Source organism: Miniopterus natalensis, chromosome 11 (assembly GCF_054644295.1).
Source record: "Miniopterus natalensis isolate mMinNat1 chromosome 11, mMinNat1.hap1, whole genome shotgun sequence".
Taxonomy (NCBI): Eukaryota; Metazoa; Chordata; class Mammalia; order Chiroptera; family Miniopteridae; genus Miniopterus; species Miniopterus natalensis.
The window spans coordinates 77,122,268-77,141,254 of record NC_142091.1 but is presented as its reverse complement, the minus strand read 5'-3'; the positions used below and the strand labels follow the sequence as shown (position 1 = coordinate 77,141,254).

The 18,987-nt window shown below is 64.8% G+C and overlaps 1 protein-coding gene across 1 annotated transcript; it reads left to right on the top strand.

Moving 5' to 3' along the window:
- Positions 1-812: 812 nt before the first annotated feature.
- TNNT3 (troponin T3, fast skeletal type) lies at positions 813-17,018 on the top strand. Its single transcript, XM_016216532.2, has 15 exons — positions 813-864; positions 3,314-3,345; positions 3,459-3,472; positions 3,980-3,997; positions 5,121-5,150; positions 8,585-8,620; positions 9,267-9,285; positions 11,972-12,017; positions 12,560-12,676; positions 12,772-12,849; positions 13,088-13,201; positions 13,332-13,441; positions 13,579-13,669; positions 15,337-15,377; positions 16,879-17,018. The coding sequence occupies exons 2-15, from the start codon at positions 3,329-3,331 to the stop codon at positions 16,931-16,933; spliced, it is 786 nt and encodes a 261-aa protein (XP_016072018.2). The 5' UTR covers positions 813-864; positions 3,314-3,328; the 3' UTR covers positions 16,934-17,018.
- The last annotated feature ends 1,969 nt before the right edge of the window (positions 17,019-18,987 follow it).

Here is an 18,987-nt window from a genome sequence, read left to right as displayed (position 1 = left end):
GGACGACCGGAGGCCCAAGCGAGATGTCTACTGGTTGGATGGTGTTACCTGGAATTCCAAAAAGAAAGGCTGGGATCGGTGGCCATTGTGAGTGGCACACTGAGCCCAGTCCTTGGGAGAGAGGCCTGAAGGGTCTGGACCCCGAAACTGGGAGATCCCGGCTGATGGCAGAAGGGTGGCCCCTGGCCCTGGGGGGCACCAGCCAGAGGGGAGATGCCAGCTCCCAGTGGCTGCTTGTTCCCTCGCCTGTGTACTCCCCATTCCCCAACGGCATGCACCCAGAGGACCCAGTCAGCCTTGGTGAGGCCTGGACGTGAGGGTCCTGGCTGAGGATTCCAAGTCCTTCACCCCATGGGGGTCTCTAAGCCCCGGCCACCTCCTCTGATGGGGGGCAGGTGGGCTGGGGACAATGCGCAGTGTAACCCTTTTCCTGGGCAAAGTGCACCCCACAGTTACCTCGAACACAGGGGCACCTGGGCTGGGGACCCACGAGGCTGGCCCAAGGAGCCAGGGTCCCTGGGGCCACCCAATACCCTCCTTCATCCCCCTCAGCCATCAAGAATGTGCCCGCTGTCGCTGTCGGGGGAGTAAAAATAGAAGCTGACACCTCCTGGGGGCGGAGGGCGGACTGTCTCCTGGGCAGATGCTTCCCCATCCTCACCTCCTTGGGCCTCCTCGGCTATTCCTATACTTGGTAAGGGACCCGCATGGGCATGGCCCGGGCCACCCAGCCCTTGGCCAATGGGCTGCTGCGAAAGATCAAATGTCACTATAACATAAGGGTGTGAGGCCGGGAGGGCAGCGCCTGAACCGGTCCTGTCCTGTCCACAGGGAGCTCCAGCCCTTTCTCCGGACTCCGTGCAGGTGGGTACGGCCGGAGCAGTGGCCTGGGCGGCGGGGCCCGGTGCTGAGGGGCCGGGACGCCACACCCCACGCATCTCAGTTCTGAGCACGGCAGCCCCCAGGACGGCATCCCCAGGGCCCCCGGGGCTGAACCCAGAAGAGGCCGTTCCACATCAGAACACGGGGCAGCGGAGGCCCGAGGAGGAAGGGGGGGGCTTCTGGAAGGTCCATGGTGGGAGGGGCCGTCCCCAGGCCAGAGCTGGAGAGAGCTGAGGGTTCGAGACCAAGTGGCCAGGAGCGGTGGGTTCCCCCCCGGGCTCCACGAAGCCGAGGGCCCCTTGGCCAGCTCCTCCCAGGAGCCCGGGGCTCTGGGCCTCAAGTGGCCATGGCCATGCCGCCATTTGTACAGATGACAGCGAATTTCCCCCAGGAGCGAGCCCCTAGGCAGGCGGTTAGGACCCAAGGACAGGATGGAACAGGGCTTGGGCGGGGGGAGGGGGGACGTGGTCAGGGCCCCACAGCAAGTGAGTGGCAGGGCCTCCTGTGCCCCCCCCCCAGCCACGTCTTGTCACCTGGGAAGGAGGGTGAGCGTCTCCCAAGGAACGCTGACCTCACAGGCTATTTTCACCCCTGTCCCTCCGAGGGCAGGACACTAGGTGGACAGCTGGCTTCCTCCTCAGCTGTCCAAATGCCATCCCCTGTCCCCAAGCACACACCCCACCCTCGGCCCCTTTCCGGTGAACAGGACATGAGGGGCACAGAGCCGCCCGTGGGGTTGCCGTCAGCCCTTCGCTGGGTGGAGGTGCAGGAGCCCCAGGGGCCTCAGTTTCCCCGCTTGGAGGGGGGACTTTGCTGCCCTCTCACTGCAAGGGACCCCTAGGGGCACCTTGACTGGGGGTTCGGGAGCCCAGAAGGACAGAGGAACTCAAGCCGGCCTGGGAGACCAAGGGGGGGACAGAGCGGGGAGGCCTGGCTAAGACCTGAGCCGGCAGCTGCCCCGTAGCCCCCCTCCCGCCGTCTTCGGTTTCTGGGCAAAGGAGTCTTGGCTGATCTGGGTGCCTATTTCCAGATACTTCAGCTGCCACTGGCTCCTTAAAAATAACCTGCGCCCAGGCTCGGGCTATGACCGCCCCCCTGAAGGAGGCTGACAGGTGTTGGGCGCTGCCTGGGTGAGAGGTGGGCACAGCAGGGCGAGGCCCTGGCTCTCGCTGACCCTCCAGAGCGTGGCCCCAGGGCCGAGGCTGGAAGCCGGGGGTCCGGGGGGCCAGGGGAACAGTGAGGCCCCCGGCTGTGGATGAGGCCGGAGGTTGTAACTGGAGAGAGCAGTGGGGTCGGGAAGGGACGTGGGGATGGGAAGGGCCCCGCCGCCCGGAGGGGTTCTCAGAGCTCCGCCAGTTAATGATGCGTGGAGCTGAAATTGCTCTGGGAAAATCAACATTCCTGACCGAGGCTTTGCACAACTGCTCCCACCTTAGCAATGCGACGTGCACGCATTTTTCGGTGATGAACTCGTGTTTTTCTTATAGAAAGCTCCCCGGGGGTGGGGGCCACAGCTATTGTCTTCAAGCGAGCGGTAATGGGCGGTCACGCACTGGGCCGTTTGAATCCCCCGGCCGGCAATCTCGCGCAGCTGCGCGGAGCGTTCCCAGGCCCCGGCCGCCCCGGGCGTGTGCGGCGGCCAGCTCACCGGAAGACGGTCCTCGAGCGCGCTGGCCCGGGGCCGGCCGCACCTGGACACGTGCGGCCCGGGCAGAGCTCCCTGCAGACACTGACAAACTCAAGAGCACGCGCAGGGCCTGGGAAAGCGGGCGGGGGAGCAGGGGGCTGGCGGGACGGGGCTCCCCCGCTCGGCTCTGCAGAGCACGTGTGTGTTGGGGGGGGACACATAGGGAAACGGCCCCCGAGCTTGGAGCTCGGGCTGCTGCCTGGTGGGATGAGGGAGAGACAAGGAGACAGCGTGTGCACCCCTGTGATTTGGAAAGAGGGCCCTGCAGAGGGCTGTGGGGACACGCAGGGGACCCCAGGCCCTCGTAAGAGAAAGCGGGTCCGTGCAGGAACCCGTGGGTCAAAAGGGAGCTTGGAGCTCACACCAGGAACGCGGGCCCTTGTGGGGGTAGTGGGGCGGGAGGACCAGGGAGCCCCCACCTCGGCCCAAGGCAAGACCACCAAGAGGTGTCAGCAGAGCGGGACTGCTGTGTCCAGGGCAGCCTGGACGCCGCTCCCTGGCCTGGGCGAGCAGACCCTCCTGGGGGAACCCCGTGGAGCATTTCTCCCGGGCGGGGGGCAGACTCTCCCACCTTCCAACATCCCATCGAGCGCTGGGTTCCAAGCTCCAGGCTGGAGCCAGGGCAGGAAAAAGGGGGTGGTGTGGGTCTAAGACTACAGATGTGCCCCCACACACCCAGCCTCTACCCACCCCAACACCTCTGGACCGAGGCAACTCTGACTCGGGTCTTGGTCTCCCCTGCAGAAGCCGCCCGCCACCATGTCAGACGAAGAAGTGTGAGTAGCAGCCCCAACAGCACCCGAGACCCCCGGGCCTCGGCTGTGTTTGTGAGACCCCCCCCCTGAGCCGAGTAAAAGCCCCTCACGCTCTCCCCCTCTCTCCCCCACAGCGAACAGGTGGAGGGTAAGTGTCGAAGCCACGACCTCTGTCTGCGTGGCCCCCGGGGGAGCACTAGTCCCACAGAGGACACACGTCTCTCCTTGGGGACCCCGGGCTGGCAGCCCTAGATTTGCCCCGTTCAGTGGGCCCCAGATCAACACCCCTCTGAAAAGGGGCTCCTCACGCCTGCCCCCTGCACCCAAGGTCTCCTCCTTCTCGAAGGTGACATCCCTGGGATGTGGTCCCACCTGAGCCCAGCCCTGTGCCCTGCCCTGCCCTGCACGCCACCCAGCCCGCTCTGCAAGGTTGCGGGGGGCAGGCTGGTCCCAGGAGCTCCGCAGGCCCCAACCGCTCTCTGCCCTGCTCCCCAGTAGGACAGAGGCGCCGGGGGTCCCAGACCCTCCCCGAAAGCCGCTGTCGTCCCCAGAGGTTCCTCTTCCTCTGGCACCGGTCCTGCTCCCTTCCCGGCCAGCCCTGGGGTGGGGGTCACCCCGCTAACAGGCTCCTGTCCTTTCTTATCCCCCCTTCCAGAGCAATACGAGGAGGAAGGTGAGTGCACAGCCCCCGGAGGCCCCCGCCTGGGCCTCCCTGTGAACCCGGGTCCGCTCCATCCGCTCGGCCCGGGAACCCCGGGGCCCCTTGGAGCTCGACAATTAACCATCCACCTTCCTCACCATTAATTCCCATTTGTGGTCACGGCTAACTTCCCATCTCTTTAACTGATTAATAGACGGACACTCATTAATCATTCATTAATCTTTCACCCTCGAGGAGCCCGTGCTGTGTGCAGTTAGGGGGGCCGGCCAGTAACACTCCCCCTCATTAACATCGAGGGCCTGGCTCGCAGGCCCTGCCTGCGTCTCTCCCCCCGTCTCTCTGTCTCTCTCAGCAACCCCTTCCCCCAGCCCCCTGCCCTGTATAACCTTCGGGTGGAATCCGAAGCCCCCTCCCTCGTGCCACCGTGGGAACCTCCGGGTCGTGCCCAAGCAGGCGCACCTGGGAACGGTGCGGAGAGGCGGTTCTCAGGCTCGGATGGGAGGCCCTCGAAGGCCCTGGCACCCGCTCAACCTTGGGAACGCTTTCACGCACCCTCACGGGCAGGGCTCTGCTGGGAGGCCTCTGGGTGCTATGTTTTGAAAATATTTTGAAAACACTTGGCTCCCCTGACAACGTGAGCAAAACACTCTTTTTTTTTTTTTTTTTTTGCTGAAAAGGTGGAAAGACTTTCTGAGCAGGAAACGTGGTCCCAGGGGCCACCTCTTTCCTGGACTGCAATGCGGCCCGTGGGCAGGGTCCCCTGCGTGCCCAAGACACCCCCGGGTGGCCATTACCTTCAGTCACATGCCCCAGCCAGGCCGACTTTCTCCCCGGGGCCGGTGTTCTCTCGTAGCTCGAGGATTTTGTCCCCTTTTTTCAATTCTGGGACCCGCAGAGCAGGACTAGCCAGGCCCTCGGTGGACACGCACCTCAGTGCCGGGAAAGGCGGCAGGCCCCCAGGCAGAGAGGAACTCGGGGCCCCCTGGAGCCCGGAGGAGGGGGCCCCGCAGAGGCAGGGTTGAGGCTCGGGGCTCCGAGCCCCGGTTCGTGCCAGCCTTTCCCTGCCACCCGCTCGCCCCACTAATGACTGTCTATGCTTCTCTCTCCTTCTCGGTCCCTGCTGCCCTGGGCTCAGAGGAGGCTCAGGAGGAGGCCCAGGAGGAAGGTGAGTAAGCTGGGTCCGGTGCCTTCCTCCAGCCCATGTGCCCACTGACCTTGGCGCTCTCAGCGACCCCACCCCTAAGGACGTGCAGTGTGCTCCCGGCCTAACCCTCTCCTCTCTCCTCCTGCCCCGTGTCCGGTGCCTCTCCGCCCGCAGAAGTCCATGAGGAAGGTATGAACACACAGGACTTCTGGTCCCCATGTGGGGCCCGGGGCCTGGCTGGAGCCCACGCAGGGGTGGGGGCGAGGGTCCAGACATAGCGAGGCACCAGCCAGCCAAGGGGCCCCCACATGTGGCCCCCAACATAACCCACTAACCACAGCCAACGCTTGACCAGACTGGGGAGACCCTGAGGGCTGGGAAGTCCCCTGGGTTTGTCACTGGAGGGCTGCTGGACCAGATGTGAGATGAAGGCTGGCTCTGAAAAGAGCCCCCTGCCCCAGGGTGGGCAACTGAGAGTCCACATGACCTCTGACCCCCCACCTGGGTCAGGGCCCAGGCCAGATCTTGGGTGAGCAGAGAGCCACGGAGGAACAGCCCCTGCAGCCTGGCCTTGGAGTGAGGGCTGTGCCCCCAGCCAGTGCCACTGGCCCCAAGCAGGGACCCTTGTCCCTCCACCCCTCCAACCCGCCCCAGTGGGCCCATCCATCCTGGTGCCTGGTGCCCCCCGCAGCTCAGCCCTGAGCATGGCCTCTGTGCCCCGCATAGGGACCCTCCCAGGGGCCTGAGGACAGGCAGGAGCCCCAATGTCCCCGTGACCAGAGCAGTAATGTCATAACAGCAGCCAGAGCCAGGGGTCAAAAACGCCACCCTGCAGTCTCAGTTTCCCCGTGCGCGAGGCAGGGCTAGGCCTGGGGTGTGACAGCTCCCAGGGCCAACGCTGACCGTATCCTGCTCGCCTCCCGCATGCTCCCCCCTCGGCCTCGGCCACGGCCACTGACCCTCCCGCGCGGTGACCGGCTGTGTCCATTAACCTCGGATCCTTTCTCCTTTGACCTCTGACCCGCGTCTTGCCTCTCGGTCCTCGCCCTCCGCCCTCCTTAGCCCCCGAAGCTCCCGAAGCTCCTGAGCCAGGTATGTGCCGGGACCTCAGTCCCATGTGGGCGCCTGAGCGCACGTGGCCGCCTGTGGGTGGAGCAGGAGCCCGGCCCTGAGGCCGCGTAACCTACTCACAACGTGGTTCTGGCCCCTGCCTCTGCCTTCCCTGCCCTGCCCTGCCCCTGCCCCGGCCCTGCCCCGGCCCGGCCTCTGCCCCGAGTCACAGCGGCTCTTTCCCCTCTCTCCCCACATGCGGCGCCCATGCAGAGGAGGTCCAGGAAGGTATGTCGCTCCCCTCCGAGCCCGGCCCGCTCCCCCCCATCCTGTCTCTCCCTCCCCGCCTGCCCGCCTGCCTGCCTGTGTGACTCTCACCCCGTTGCGCTGGGCTGGGACAGAGTGGGGACAGGTCGGGCCTCGAGTTCTGGCTCATGCAGCGCTGGCTGGCGGGGTGCAGGCTTCCTCCTGGCCCCCCTGGCAGGGAACACGCAGGGGTGGGGTGAGGCCCTTCCCAGGCCACCAGCAGGGAGTTGGGGGTGGCCAGTCTCGAGGCCAAGCCTAGGGTAAGGTCTTGGGAGGATGGTGCTGGGGCTCCCTTAGGCCCCCTGGATCTGCCAGGGTGGGGTGGGGAGGAGGGGGCAGAGGCAAGGCAGGTGGCCTATGCCCTGTCCCAGATGGCAAACCGGAGCGGGGAGGGCAGGAGGGCGGGTGGGGGAACAGGGAGGCGAAGCATGAAGTCGGGCTGAGGCCCGCGGTGGGGATGGCGGCCCCACGCCAACCAGGGCACTTGTGTGAAACTAAGCAAGCGTCAGGTCCCAGCGACCCGCCCGTCCCCTGGGTCAGAGCCAGAAGCGCCCAGGCCGGAGGAGCCCCCGGCGGGGAGGGAGCTGTAGGTTCCAGTCAGGGGCCCAACGTGGACTTTTTTTTGCCCCCCCCCCATTCACATGATTGCTCGGTCAGGGTTCTGGGGGCCTCCCAGCTGGGCCTGAACCCCAAGCATGATGTCTTCCCCTCCCTGGACTCAGAGAAGCTGCCTCTGAGACAAAGGGGCGTTGGGTGGTGGCCGAGCAGGCAAAAGGCGTCCCGGGAACAGGATGCAGGAGCTGTCAGGTCACCAGGCCACCCGAACCAGGCCGAGGCAGTTAGACGGGAGATGGGGTGCCAGGATGCTGCCCGGGGAGCTTGGCCGCACGAGCGTTCTCCCTCCAGCTCTTGGCTGGCCCCGCCCTCCCAGACCCCAGACCCTGGCCCAGCCAGGCCCCCACAGAAAGCCAGGCGCCCTGAAGCTCACTTCCGCTCCTCCCCAAGCCCCCCTTCTGCCCCTTGGCCAGCTTTTTGCTCCCCGAGTGCCCCTGCCACAGGCTCAGCTCCACAGCTCGCAGCCCGGCCCAGGGTGCTGGTTGAGGGTGCACCAGGCCCACCTGCAGAGGCCTTTGGCTGGTTCCTAAGTGACCCGAGTGATCCAGGAGCTGGGGGCACACGAAGGGGGTATCTGCCCAGAGCACACACAGGACAGGGGCTGGAGAGGCTGGATCCCCCACCCCACTCCCAGAGGGGCCTGCTGGCTGGGGCCAAGGGCAGAGGAAGGAGCTTGGTGGCCAGAGGTGGTTTCGCAGCCGGGCTTCTCTGCCCTGCAGGCCCCAATAAAGGGCCCCCGGTAGGAACAGAGGGCCAGGCACCAGGTGCTGCCAGACTGGCTTCAGGCCCCCTGCTGAGGCCCGCCCAGCCAGGACCTCCGGGGCCCTGGGTGGCGATGGTCAAAGGAAGTAGCCCCACGTGAGGGTACCCAGGGCAGCCCCGGCAGCTCGGACCTGCAGGCCCCGGGGTGGCGAGGCAGAGGTGGGAGGAAAGGGAGGCTCCCCGAGGTCAGGGGCAGGCTCCCTGGGGACACAGCGGCCCCCACCCTTAGGGGTGAGCAGGCCCAGGCTCAAGGCCCTGGGATGCACAGTGGACATTCCAGCCTCAGGGGGTATGGCCCTGGCCGGAACCAACAGGCCCCAGGCGCCGACCAGCTCTTTCAACCTGATTGCTAGACCCACTGGGTTTCAACCCAGCAAAACCCAGCAGTGAGGCCCCCAGACCCGCCCACCCCCAGCGCTGAGGCCACCCTGGGGGGGAAGCTCTCGGCTTCCCAAGGTAGGCCCTGCCAGCCACCGAGGAAACGCTCAAAACAGCCAGCGGCCAGCACCCACCAGGCCTCCCGGGTGCGTGGGGGTCTCTCCCAGGCCACCCCGGCCCCACAGCATGGCCACACCCTGCTCCTGCACCCCCTCCCCGGATGGCTGAGGGCACTAATGGGGTGCAGGCCTGCCTCCCGCGTCCTCCCAGGCCCGAGTCCTCGCCCCGCCAACGCCCGCAGCCTCGCCGGCTGGCTTTTCTCTTGCATGTGCGCTTTTGCCCAGAAGACGCCGCGGAGGTGGAGCGGGAGGAAGAGGAAGGTAAGGGCCCCGGTGCCCTGCGGGGGTGCCCACGAGAGGGAGAGGACGGGCCTGCCTGCTGCCCGCTGCCCACTCGGTCTCCCTCCGAGGGACAGGCCGGACCGCTTGGCATGGCCATTGTCACAGGCTTGGCTGTGGGGCCTCACAGGCGCCGTCCCCTCCAAGCTCCTGGAAGGGACAGAGGGGGTGGCCTCGGGGACTGGCCAGCAGGCCGGGAGCCTGGGCGAGGGCTGCTGGCTCTCCCCCTCCTTCCTGTCTCTGCCCCTCGGGCCAGACCTTCGCTTCTCGTCCAGCTTCCTGCGCTGACCCCTGCCTCTCGAAGTCTCCTTGACCCCCGAGTACTTCCCGCTTCTGCTCCTTCCGTCTCTCTTTCACCCCTTCTCCCTCCTCGTGTCCTGGTCCCCCCACCCCAACTCTCCTCCTCGGACCCCACGGGGACTTCTGCGGGCCCAGAGTGGGGACAAGACCCTCTTGTCCTGTTGGGTCAGTTGGGGGGGTGGCCGGCTCAGCTGGAGAGAGACCAGGCCGGAGCCCAGAAAGCCCCCAGCGAGGTGGACCCCAGGGCCCCGTGGGCAGGAGTGGGCCCCCAGTCTCACATGGTCTCTCTCTCCCCTCTCCCCACGCTGGCTGGCGCTGTGGTGACCAGAGGAGAAGCCGAGACCCAAGTGAGTGTGGGACCCGGGCAGGTCTGGGTGCAGGGTGGGAGGGAGTGGGCCGGGTGTGGGGCCTGGGACCTGTGCAAGTGTGCGGGCTGGATGGGACCGAGGTCACGCAGGAAACCGACACCCCCAGAGCTGGGGCCTGGGGGCCCGTAGAGGGAGACACTGCGTTAGGCCCTGTGAGGCATGAGTTGGCCCCTAAAACCCCAAGAGAAAGACTCCACGTCGCTGCTCGGAGGTGAACATTCCAGGTATCTGTCGAAGGCCTTCTGTGAGCAGGGGATTATCCGGGGCGGCCGGTGCCTCCCCCAGTCGGGGACCGGACCCCACCTAGCGCAACCGGACTCTGGCGTCCAGTTGGGTACAGCTCTGCCCTGGGTCGCCCAGTGTGGGCAAGGGGACTTCGGGCAGGAGAAAGCTGGGTCCAAGGAAGGAAGGGAGACAGGGAGCTGGGGGAGAGGGGCACAGAGAGGGAGAAAGGGGGCCCCACGGCCCTCCACTTGCCCTCCCTGGACCCCCCTTATGTTCCTCCTGTGTTGTGGGGTCTCCCAGGACCCGAGATGGGAAAGAGACCCAAAAGCGGGGTTCATGGGAGGAGGGTCTCGCCCCTGAGACCCACTTTGGAGCAGCGGCAAGCCCAGACCAGGCTCGGTGACCTCTCGATGCCCTGGGCCCTCTGAGCCCCTCGGGCCGGAGCCACGTCCCGGTAGGGAGGGTCCCTCCCTCCTTTATCGCATCTGCGAGCGAGCAGAGATGTTTTTTTAATCCGAGTGTTCTGACTTCTCTGTGCGATAAGCAGGTCAGCCCACAGCCCTCGGTACGTGACTGCACGTCCGCCCCGTGTGCTCTGCTGGAATGCCGGGCGCCCCCACGCCCGCGCGGGCTCCCACCGGGGGCGGCCGGGCCCCCCGGAGGAGCTCGGAGCCAGCACTTTCCCATCCCCGCCACTTTATTTGTCAGCAATTTTAAGTAAAGCTGCCGGATCACAAGATATTTTCTAGTTTTAAAAAAATGTTTGTGTTTTCATTATGAAAATAAAACACCTCATTAAAGAAAATTTGGAAAATACATAAAAGTCCACTGAAGAAAGAAGAAGAAAAAAAAATCATCTATAACTCCCACCCAGCCAGCCAGACTGCGGGAAAGGGGGGTGGAAATGAAAAGCCTCGTTTCTTCCTGCTCTTTCCATGCATTGGGCTCGGAAAAAAAGATCTAAACCCCCGAGCTGTTTTTCAAACCCCGGGCTGTCTATACAGCCTTGAATTCTGCTTTCTTTAAAAATGTAGCACCATTCATAAGTATTTTTCCATGTTTTTACATAGTCTTCTTAAATATTTAGAATGGCCACATAATATTCCATCAATTGGAGAAACCATAATTTTCCTAAGCATTCCTCTGGCGCAGGACCTGCCGGCGTCCCCCAGTATTTTACTATCATAAATAACACTGGGTGGGAAGCATTTTCTGTCTCTCGGGTTATTTCCCTAGGCCCGGTTCCCAGAACTGGAATTAATGGGTCAAAGAGTATGAACGCTCTTAAGGTTTTCGGCGCCCCTGCCAAATGGCTTTCCGCGAGGGGCCTGCCAACGCGGTCTCCTACGTGGACGCGAGCGGGTCTGCGCCCCACACCGCTGCGCCCCGGGGAGCGCTGATGGATGAGAAGGGGCCTCTCAGGGCTGTTTTCCCTGCATTCCTTTGATTACTGCAGGCCCAGCTCCCCCCGGCTTGTGAACGGGCCTTCTTTCTTCTCGGGAATCGGCGGCCGATGGCCTCTGCCCATTTATCTAACGCAGGCAGGGCTCTGTTTTCTTAATCGTCCGTTTGCATAAGGATATAAGTCTTCTCTGTATTTGCTGAAAATATTTTTCTAGTCTGGATTGGGTTTTCTTCCCCCCTCACCCCCCACCCCTCCACCCCGTTTTCAATTTTTGCCTTTTTTTTTTTTTTTTTAACATACATAAGTTTTTCATTTGCGTGCAAGTCATCTGCCATCTTTCCCTCAGCGGGACCTTCTGAGCTCAGAAAACCCTTTCCCGGTCCAGCGGCTTGATCGATACTCAGTTCCACTTTCTTCTAAGGCTCGTTTTTTAAAAATCGCTGTTGTCGGTTTAACTCTTCGCTCCATCTGGAATGCATTGGGGCGGGGGAGGGGAGAGCGCCGGGCTGGTGGCCGGGTACCTCGGGCCCGCCGCCCAGCGTGGGGAGGGGGCTCCTTTCTTTCTTCTTCGGGCTGCTTTCTGCTCAGCTCCCTTTCTCTGGGCCCCCAGAAAGAAAGATGAAAGTGGGGCCACAGAAAGGGAAACGGCCGAGAGGGCCGTTCCTGACCCGCAGAGGCCCGTGACCCCCCGCGGGGCCAGTGGTGACCACCCAGCCTCTGGTCTGACCCCGTGGCGTGGGCTTATTTGTTTGAGAAGGAGCCTGAGGGTGCCCTCCCTGGACAGACGGGGTTGGAAAAGCCCTCGGGATGTCCAGAAGTTGGCAAAACACAGGGACGCTAAGAGGTTGAAAGCCTCCCGAAGGGGTCAAGCCACCCTGGGGGACAGTGGGCTATGCATCTGATAAGACAAAGGTCAGGCGACGTGCCCTCGGCCAGGGGCCGGGCAAGGGGGCGGGAGGGCCTGCCTGGGGCCAGGCAACGCTCCCGGTGGGGTCCCCACGTTTCCCTGCTCACGGGCCTCTCTCTCTCCTTCAGACTCACTGCTCCTAAGATCCCGGAAGGGGAGAAAGTAGACTTCGATGTAAGTTTATGGGACCTGGGGCAACACGTCCCCAGACCCAGCCCCAGCCCCAGGCCTGAGAAGGTCACCTCTCCATCACCCAGAGCCAGGGCTTCCCGACCCCAGGCAACTCCTGGACCAGAGGAAAGTCCTCCCTCAGGACATCTCTCTCCCTTCCCTCCATCCACTCACCCAGGCACCAATCCATGCGTCGCCCATCCATCCGTCAGCCGGTCACCTGTCCTGTCTTCCATTCGTCCATCCACAACCCACCCATCCACCCGCCATTCACTTTCCCATCCGTCCACCCAGGTGTCCCTCCTCTCTGCCTGGCTCGTGCAGGACATCTCAGGATGGTGACAGGGCCTAGCCAGAGCTAGTCCATCCTGGGGGTCCTGATGACCTCACTCACCCATGAGGTGGGGGGGGGTCCCACCCAACCCTGTAGCCCCGGGATCCCTTGCCGCTCGCAGCTCTCACGGGCGGCCACAACCGGGGGAGTCAGGGCTGCTCTGCTGGAGCTCAGGAGGGCCGGGCGGGACTGACGGCCCCTTTGCCCACAGGACATCCAAAAGAAGCGCCAGAACAAGGACCTCATGGAGCTGCAGGCCCTCATCGACAGCCACTTCGAGGCGCGCAAGAAAGAAGAGGAAGAGCTGATCGCGCTCAAGGAGAGAATCGTGCGTGGGGCAGTCCGGGAGGGGGCGGGGGCCGCGGTCGCCTTCCAAGGGGCCGGGGCTGCCCGGGCTGGGCTGACCCGCTTCTCGGGCCGCAGGAGAAGCGCAGGGCTGAGAGAGCCGAACAGCAGCGGATCCGCGCCGAGAAGGAGAGGGAGCGCCAGAACCGGCTGGCGGTGAGGACCCCGAGCCCTCCAGCCCCCTGGGAAACGCTAGGGTCCCTGCCCTTCCTGCTCCTGAGGGTACCCCGACACTGGCCAATGACCAGAGCCCTGCGAGACCCCCGGGGGAGGGCAGACCCCGGCCAGGGCCTGGAGCTTTGAGAGAGGGCCAGGTCCGGGCGGGTCCTGGAGGCCTGCCTGGAGGGGGCAGCCTGGCCCAGCCCTGAGGACCGTGGGGACGGGGTCTCCGCAGGAGGAGAAGGCCCGGAGGGAGGAGGAAGATGCCAAGAGGAGAGCCGAGGACGACCTGAAAAAGAAGAAAGCTCTGTCCTCTATGGGCGCCAACTACAGCAGCTACCTGGCCAAGGTGAGTGCAGGGGCTCGGGCCCGGGGCAGCCAGCCTCTGTCTCCATCCCCGGCCTCCCGCCTTTGGGCCTACGGGCTGGGCCGTGCCGCGTCCCTCCCTGAGGCCGGGCCGCTGGGCTGTGTCCCCCCAGGCCGACCAGAAGAGAGGCAAGAAGCAGACGGCCCGGGAGATGAAGAAGAAAGTCCTGGCCGAGAGGCGCAAGCCGCTCAACATCGACCACCTCAGCGAGGACAAGCTCAGGTGAGGGGCCTGACCCGGGGGCAGGGGGGCGGTGCCCTCACTGAGTCCGCCAGCCTCGGGGTCTCCTTGAGGTCTCGGGGCAGGACAGCGGGTGGCCAGGGCTCATCCGGCCAAGCCCGACCTTTGCCACTCCCCAGGGACAAGGCCAAGGAGCTGTGGGACACCCTGTACCAACTGGAGACCGACAAGTTCGAGTTTTCCGAGAAGCTGAAACGCCAGAAATATGACGTGAGTACAGGCACCTGGGCCCTCGGGCCCCGGGTCTCATTGGCCAGCGGTGTCCCCAGGTCCCCACAGGCCCTGCTCCTCCCACAGGGAGCAGCGGGCAGAGGCCCTGGGTCCAGTTTCTGAACCACCCAGGGCTGGTAGAAAGTCCCCAAAGTCACGAACTCACCCCAGGGTGGCACTAGGTTCCCCTGGATCTGGGGCGTCCTCCCCTTAAAGCCTTCTCTGCAAACCCAAGTCTCAGCCACACAGACCCCGAGACATCTGCCTCCTCAGAGCCCCTGGGGACCCCACCCGGGTCCCCTCCTCAGCTCACAGAGGGCGGGCCGGGGGGCCGGGACTGTACCTCTCTGGAGGTTGGCCACTTGGAGTCTCCTGAGAGGGGCTCACAGATCCCGGTGCCAACACCGGACTGGAGTCCACACGGGCCCTGGGGAGGGCGCCAGTCCCAGTGACACCTGTTGCTCCTGAACTCAGGCACTTTCAGCCTCAGCACCACGGGCCCAGTGCCCGCCCTTCACTCTCCCAGGGCCCCCGGGGGCCGGTCCACCCTGCCAGCCACTGACTAGAGGGTGTTGGGGGACCGGGACCGACAACCGGGCAAATCCTGGCTCCTTCTCAGGAGCCCTGTGCCCTTGAGCGAGTCGCCCAGTCCTTCTGTGCCTCAGTTTCCTCAGCTCTAACAGAAGGACAACCATCACACTCCTCCCGGCCGCCCCCAGGAGCACACACTCTCCGCAGGCCAGCAGGGCCGGGCACGGGGACAGCGGCTCTCTCTCGATACTCCCGGGTGGGCTGCCTGCAGGAATGGGCGTCAGGCCCCCAGAACCAGACCGGCCCTGGCCTCCAGACACGTCCAGGCACAGCCCACGAGGGTCCCGGGGCTGGGAGAGCCATGAGGGTCCTGGCCCAGGCAAACCCAGTGCGAGGCAAACCTAGGCCTCGGCCACCCACCCAGCCCTGTAACTGTCTTGGTCTTTCCAGATCATGACTGCCCGGGCCAGAGTGGAGATGCTGGCCAAGTTGTAAGTAGCCGGGTCCACCCAGGCCCAGGCTAGTGGCACGTGGTGCTCGGTGAGCCTCGCGCATGGCAAAACCCTAGGTCGTAGCGGATGCTGGCGGCAGAAGGCATGGAGGCGATGGAGGCCGCCCCCTCTCCTCCGGCCCTCGCCTGCTCCCCTCTGCCTGCGACCCGGCGGCTCCGAGGCTGGCCTGCCATCCTTGTTGGCAGACGGAGAAGGGCTTTGCCCTCCCCTCAGCCTCCTCTCTGGGCCGTTAGGAGGAGGGAGCAGGCGGGTCAAGGAGCGGGAGGGTGGCTCTGAGCTCAGGGGCTACCGGGGCCAGGGGCTCTGTTTGCGAGCCTCGCCTCCCGCCCCATGCCCTCGGCCCCACATCCTGCCGCAGGCTGGAAGGTAAGTGGCCAGCTCGGAGCTGCTGTGTGTCGTAGCCCAGGCCTCCAGTGCACCACCAACAGTAAGTCAGAGCCCGAGGGCCGAGGCACGGTGTCCGCCAGCCAGGAGTCAGGCACAGTAAGGGAGCGAGTGGCCCTCGTGTGGCATCGAGGCCCGCCAGGGCCGCCGAGGAGGCCCGCGGCGAGGAAGGGCGCGCCGGCCCACACCCGCTGGGCCCCGCTTGGACTCCTCGCGGTAAGCTGTCCGTGTTGTTTACAGATCACCAACCTCAGGAGCCGCATCGACCAGGCCCAGAAGCAGTGAGTAGCCTGCCCGAGCTGCGCTCTGCTCGGGGCCACGGCCCCAGGGGACGGCTGCCCCTGCCCACGGGGCAATTTTAGCCAGTCCCCGGGGCGGCCAGCCCTCAGCAGAGCAGTAACAGGACTAACCTCCAGCCACTCGAGCCAGCATGTGGGGCCTGCACCCCGGGACCCCCAGTCTCCTTTCCACGCTGCCCCAGAGCCCAGGAGGATGGCACAGGGGTGGAGGGTAGGCCAGCAGCAGGCCTGGGGGCGGTTCTGGGCGGCCTTCTGAGTGGCCTGGAAAAGGCAGCCTGGGCTCCTGGGCGTCCAAGCAGTGTGTCACTTCCAAGGTGACCTGGGACAGGGGATGAGGCGGCCTGGGCCTTGTCACCAGGTCCTCTGCAACCCTGGATCCTCGGGACAGTGAATCTCTATCTGTAAGATCAGCCCCCGAGTCCACTGGTCCCACTGCAACAGCTGCTGGGAAGACCTGCAGGGGCCAGTGCCCACCCCTGGGCCTGGCTGCTGCTGGTTTGCGGCTTTGTCCCCAGGCCTGGTCCCTGGGCAGTCACACTCCGGGCAGGGCAGTGCCCCATGGACGGCCTGGAGTTGGGAAGCTTAAGGTTTTTCTCTGCCTCCTGCTGCTCCCTGGATGGGCCCCTCCTCCCTGGCTCTGTTGCGTGGGGCAGGGGCTGATGCAGGCCCCCAGAGCGGGCCACTAAGCTGGGTGTGCACATGCATGTGTGTGTGTGCACCCGTGTGTGTGTGTGTGTGTGTGTGGATGGGTACATGCATGTAAGAGCTCGCAGGCTGGATCCTGTGGGACACGGGACATGGGCACGGCCACCAGCACCCAGCCTTCTCCGGAAGCCACCCTTGGGAGCAACTTTGCTTTCCCCAGCCAGTCGTCCAAAAGGGGGGCCTCCAGGCTCACACACTCTGGTCCTTGCACCCACCTCGCCTAACCCAGCACCCAGCTTGCCCCTGGCTCACTGGGGTGCAGAGAGCCTCAGACAGAAGGGGTAGGCCCCTAAGGACCGCCACCTCAGGGGTGGTGACCTCCTGACCCTAGGGTCCAGCTCTAGCCGGTGGCCAAGTGACCAAGACTCTGGAGGGAAACAGAGGCTCCCAGGTCCTGAGTCCATAAGGTCGGGACTGTGGACCTGGAGTGAAGGACCAGGGGGCTCGTTCCTTCCAGGGCACAGTCCCTAAGCGGGGCCCCTGGGGCAGGAAGGGAGGTGGGGAAAGGTGCCCCCCACACGCTGTGCCAGCCCCTCTCCTAACCACACTAACTGCCTCGGCACCAAGCCGCCCAGGCCCAGCCGGGCCAGGTACAGGTGAGTCGCTGCCACGTGGATGGAGCCAGGGATGTGTGCTGGGGGCTTCAGGGGACAGGACAGTCCCCTCGCTCTGGGTGGGCAGAGCTGTGAGGGCTGGGGGTCTGCCAGGGGCTGGGAGGGGGCTCAGCCAGGGTCCTGGACACCCTGACGCTCAAGACCGACTTGCTTCCCACTTGCAGCAGCAAGAAGGCCGGGGCCACGGCCAAGGGCAAAGTCGGCGGGCGCTGGAAGTAGAGCAGCCAGAGAGGGCCCCCGAGGCAGAGACCACAGGACGGTGCAGCCCCCATGGTGGCGTCTGGCCCCCAGGCCTGGGGGCGGGGGGCTAATTCTGGAGCACCCTCCACATCTCTGTCCTCGCTGCCCCTGTCCCCCGGGGTCTGTGAATAAAGCTGTCAGACTCCCCTCCACCTGGTGTGCGTTGGCTCCTTGTGGGGGTGCAGGGTGGGGGGTGAAAAGGGGACAGAAGCACCGGGGGCCCAGGGGACACTGGGTGCTGTGAGAGAGAGACCAGGGGGCTGTGGCCGGACTCTGCATGGGTGCGGGGCCTGGGCTTCCCGCCTGGCTCTGCCCGTGGCTTCCACCCCGAGAAGCCCCTTCGGTCCTGGGCCCCTGGGTCAGCTCCGAGGCCGGTTTGGGGCCGACGCGTTTGCCACTGGAGAGGCCCGGCACACAGTGGGAGACTTTACAAACGTCCCCCAGAAATGTGGGGGCCGAGGGAGATCCGTACCGGGTGGGGGGCGCAGCCGGGGGCTCTGGGAGGGCCCCACCCGCCGAGGGAAACAGGCGGAAAAGCACGTTTCGGTGTGAGCAGCGGGCAGACAGACCGCTCTTTCTATGTTATAAGAGAACACAGTGCACACTGTGTAATAAATTTGAAAATCCTGACCCAACGGAATTATGGAAAATATAAATCAGAAAAATTGGATCAAGACGCACAGCCTGCACAGCCAGGTATTCACGGAGGAAGCTTCCGGAGTCCGGAACGGCCTCCAGGAAGGCTCCGCGGAGGGGGGAGCGGGGAGGGGGGCGGGCGGACCCCTCCACCACCGCCGCGAACCCCAGAGCCTATCGGCGCACGTGCGAGCACCCCGACACACACATGCCCCCTCAAACACTGTGTCCTGTGTGTGGGCACCCCACGTGCACTCTTAACCCGCAGCACACACATACCCCACGCTCCCCCAACACGCGGGAGCACCCCCTCCCCACACACTCGACCCCGGGCTGCGGAGCAAACACACGGAGTGGCCGGCAGGCTCTACTGCAATGCTGCAGAGACCCACGGGTGCTGTGAGGACCGACAGGCCCCACGGACCCGAGTGGCCACCAGGCCACGCACAGCAGCCTGTGAGCCGAGGCGACTGAGCAGCACTGAGCTGGCAGGAGGCAGAAGCTGCCCTGGGGGGACCGTCAGCACCCACGGGTGTGAGAATCAGCTCCGCCGGGGGCTCTGCAGGCTCAGAATAGTGTGAGTTTCATGGCAAAGGGCAGGACCACGGACAGGACGAACAGGCCGAGGTCCGAGCGGGGCCTGCAGAGCCACCTCGCGGTCACGGCGAGGTCAGGGGGGTCACAGGCGGCGGGGGCCCGGCCGCGGACGCCGACGGCCCCGCGCCTCGGAGCGTGTGTGCGCCGCGGGGACGTGGAAGCCCTAACGGGAGGGTCCCCCGGCCACGGCCGCCCCTCGGGGGCAGCTCGCCCTCGGCCACGAGAGGTTCGGAGACGCGAAAACCTGGGCTGGGGAGCTCCTGGCGGCAGAGGGGGTCGGGGAGGGAAGCAGGACACACTTCAGAACCGGAGGGTCGTTCGTGGGAGGTCGGGAGACAGAACCGGCTGCGGCCCCGCAGGCCCCGCGGGGGAAACGCCGGGGCACGCGGCAGGGAAGGGAGAGAGAGGGCCCCGGACCTTAACAAGTTCAACATCTAGTGCACGAAATTAAAAAAAACGACCCAAAACCCTAAAATAATAATAAAAAAGAACAGCATGAAACAGCAAGAAGATAAAGTAAAATAAAACATGGAGGCCTGGGGCGGGGTGGAGGGGTCAACGGGGGAAGAAAGGGAACATCTGTAACACGTTCAACAATAAAGACGCCATTTAAAAAATTCACGGGCAAGAGCCACAGGGTTGAAACGGGCTCTGCGGAAAAAGCGACACCCCGGTAACAAACGAGGCGGGCGGGGGGGTGCCGCGGGGATGGACTTGGGAGCGAAACAGCACCGTAAGCAACTTTTTGACAAATGCATTTGAAAACGAGATACAGTGGCCGGCGTCCAGGGGAAACGTGA

What these genes read in the sequence shown, in the direction of transcription:
- TNNT3 (XM_016216532.2), top strand. An exon ending in GGAGGAGGCCCAGGAGGAAG is followed by an intron (nt 5,151 to 8,584) that starts GTGAGTAAGCTG and finishes GCTTTTGCCCAG; the next exon opens with AAGACGCCGCGGAGGTGGAG. An exon ending in TCGCGCTCAAGGAGAGAATC is followed by an intron (nt 12,677 to 12,771) that starts GTGCGTGGGGCA and finishes CTCGGGCCGCAG; the next exon opens with GAGAAGCGCAGGGCTGAGAG.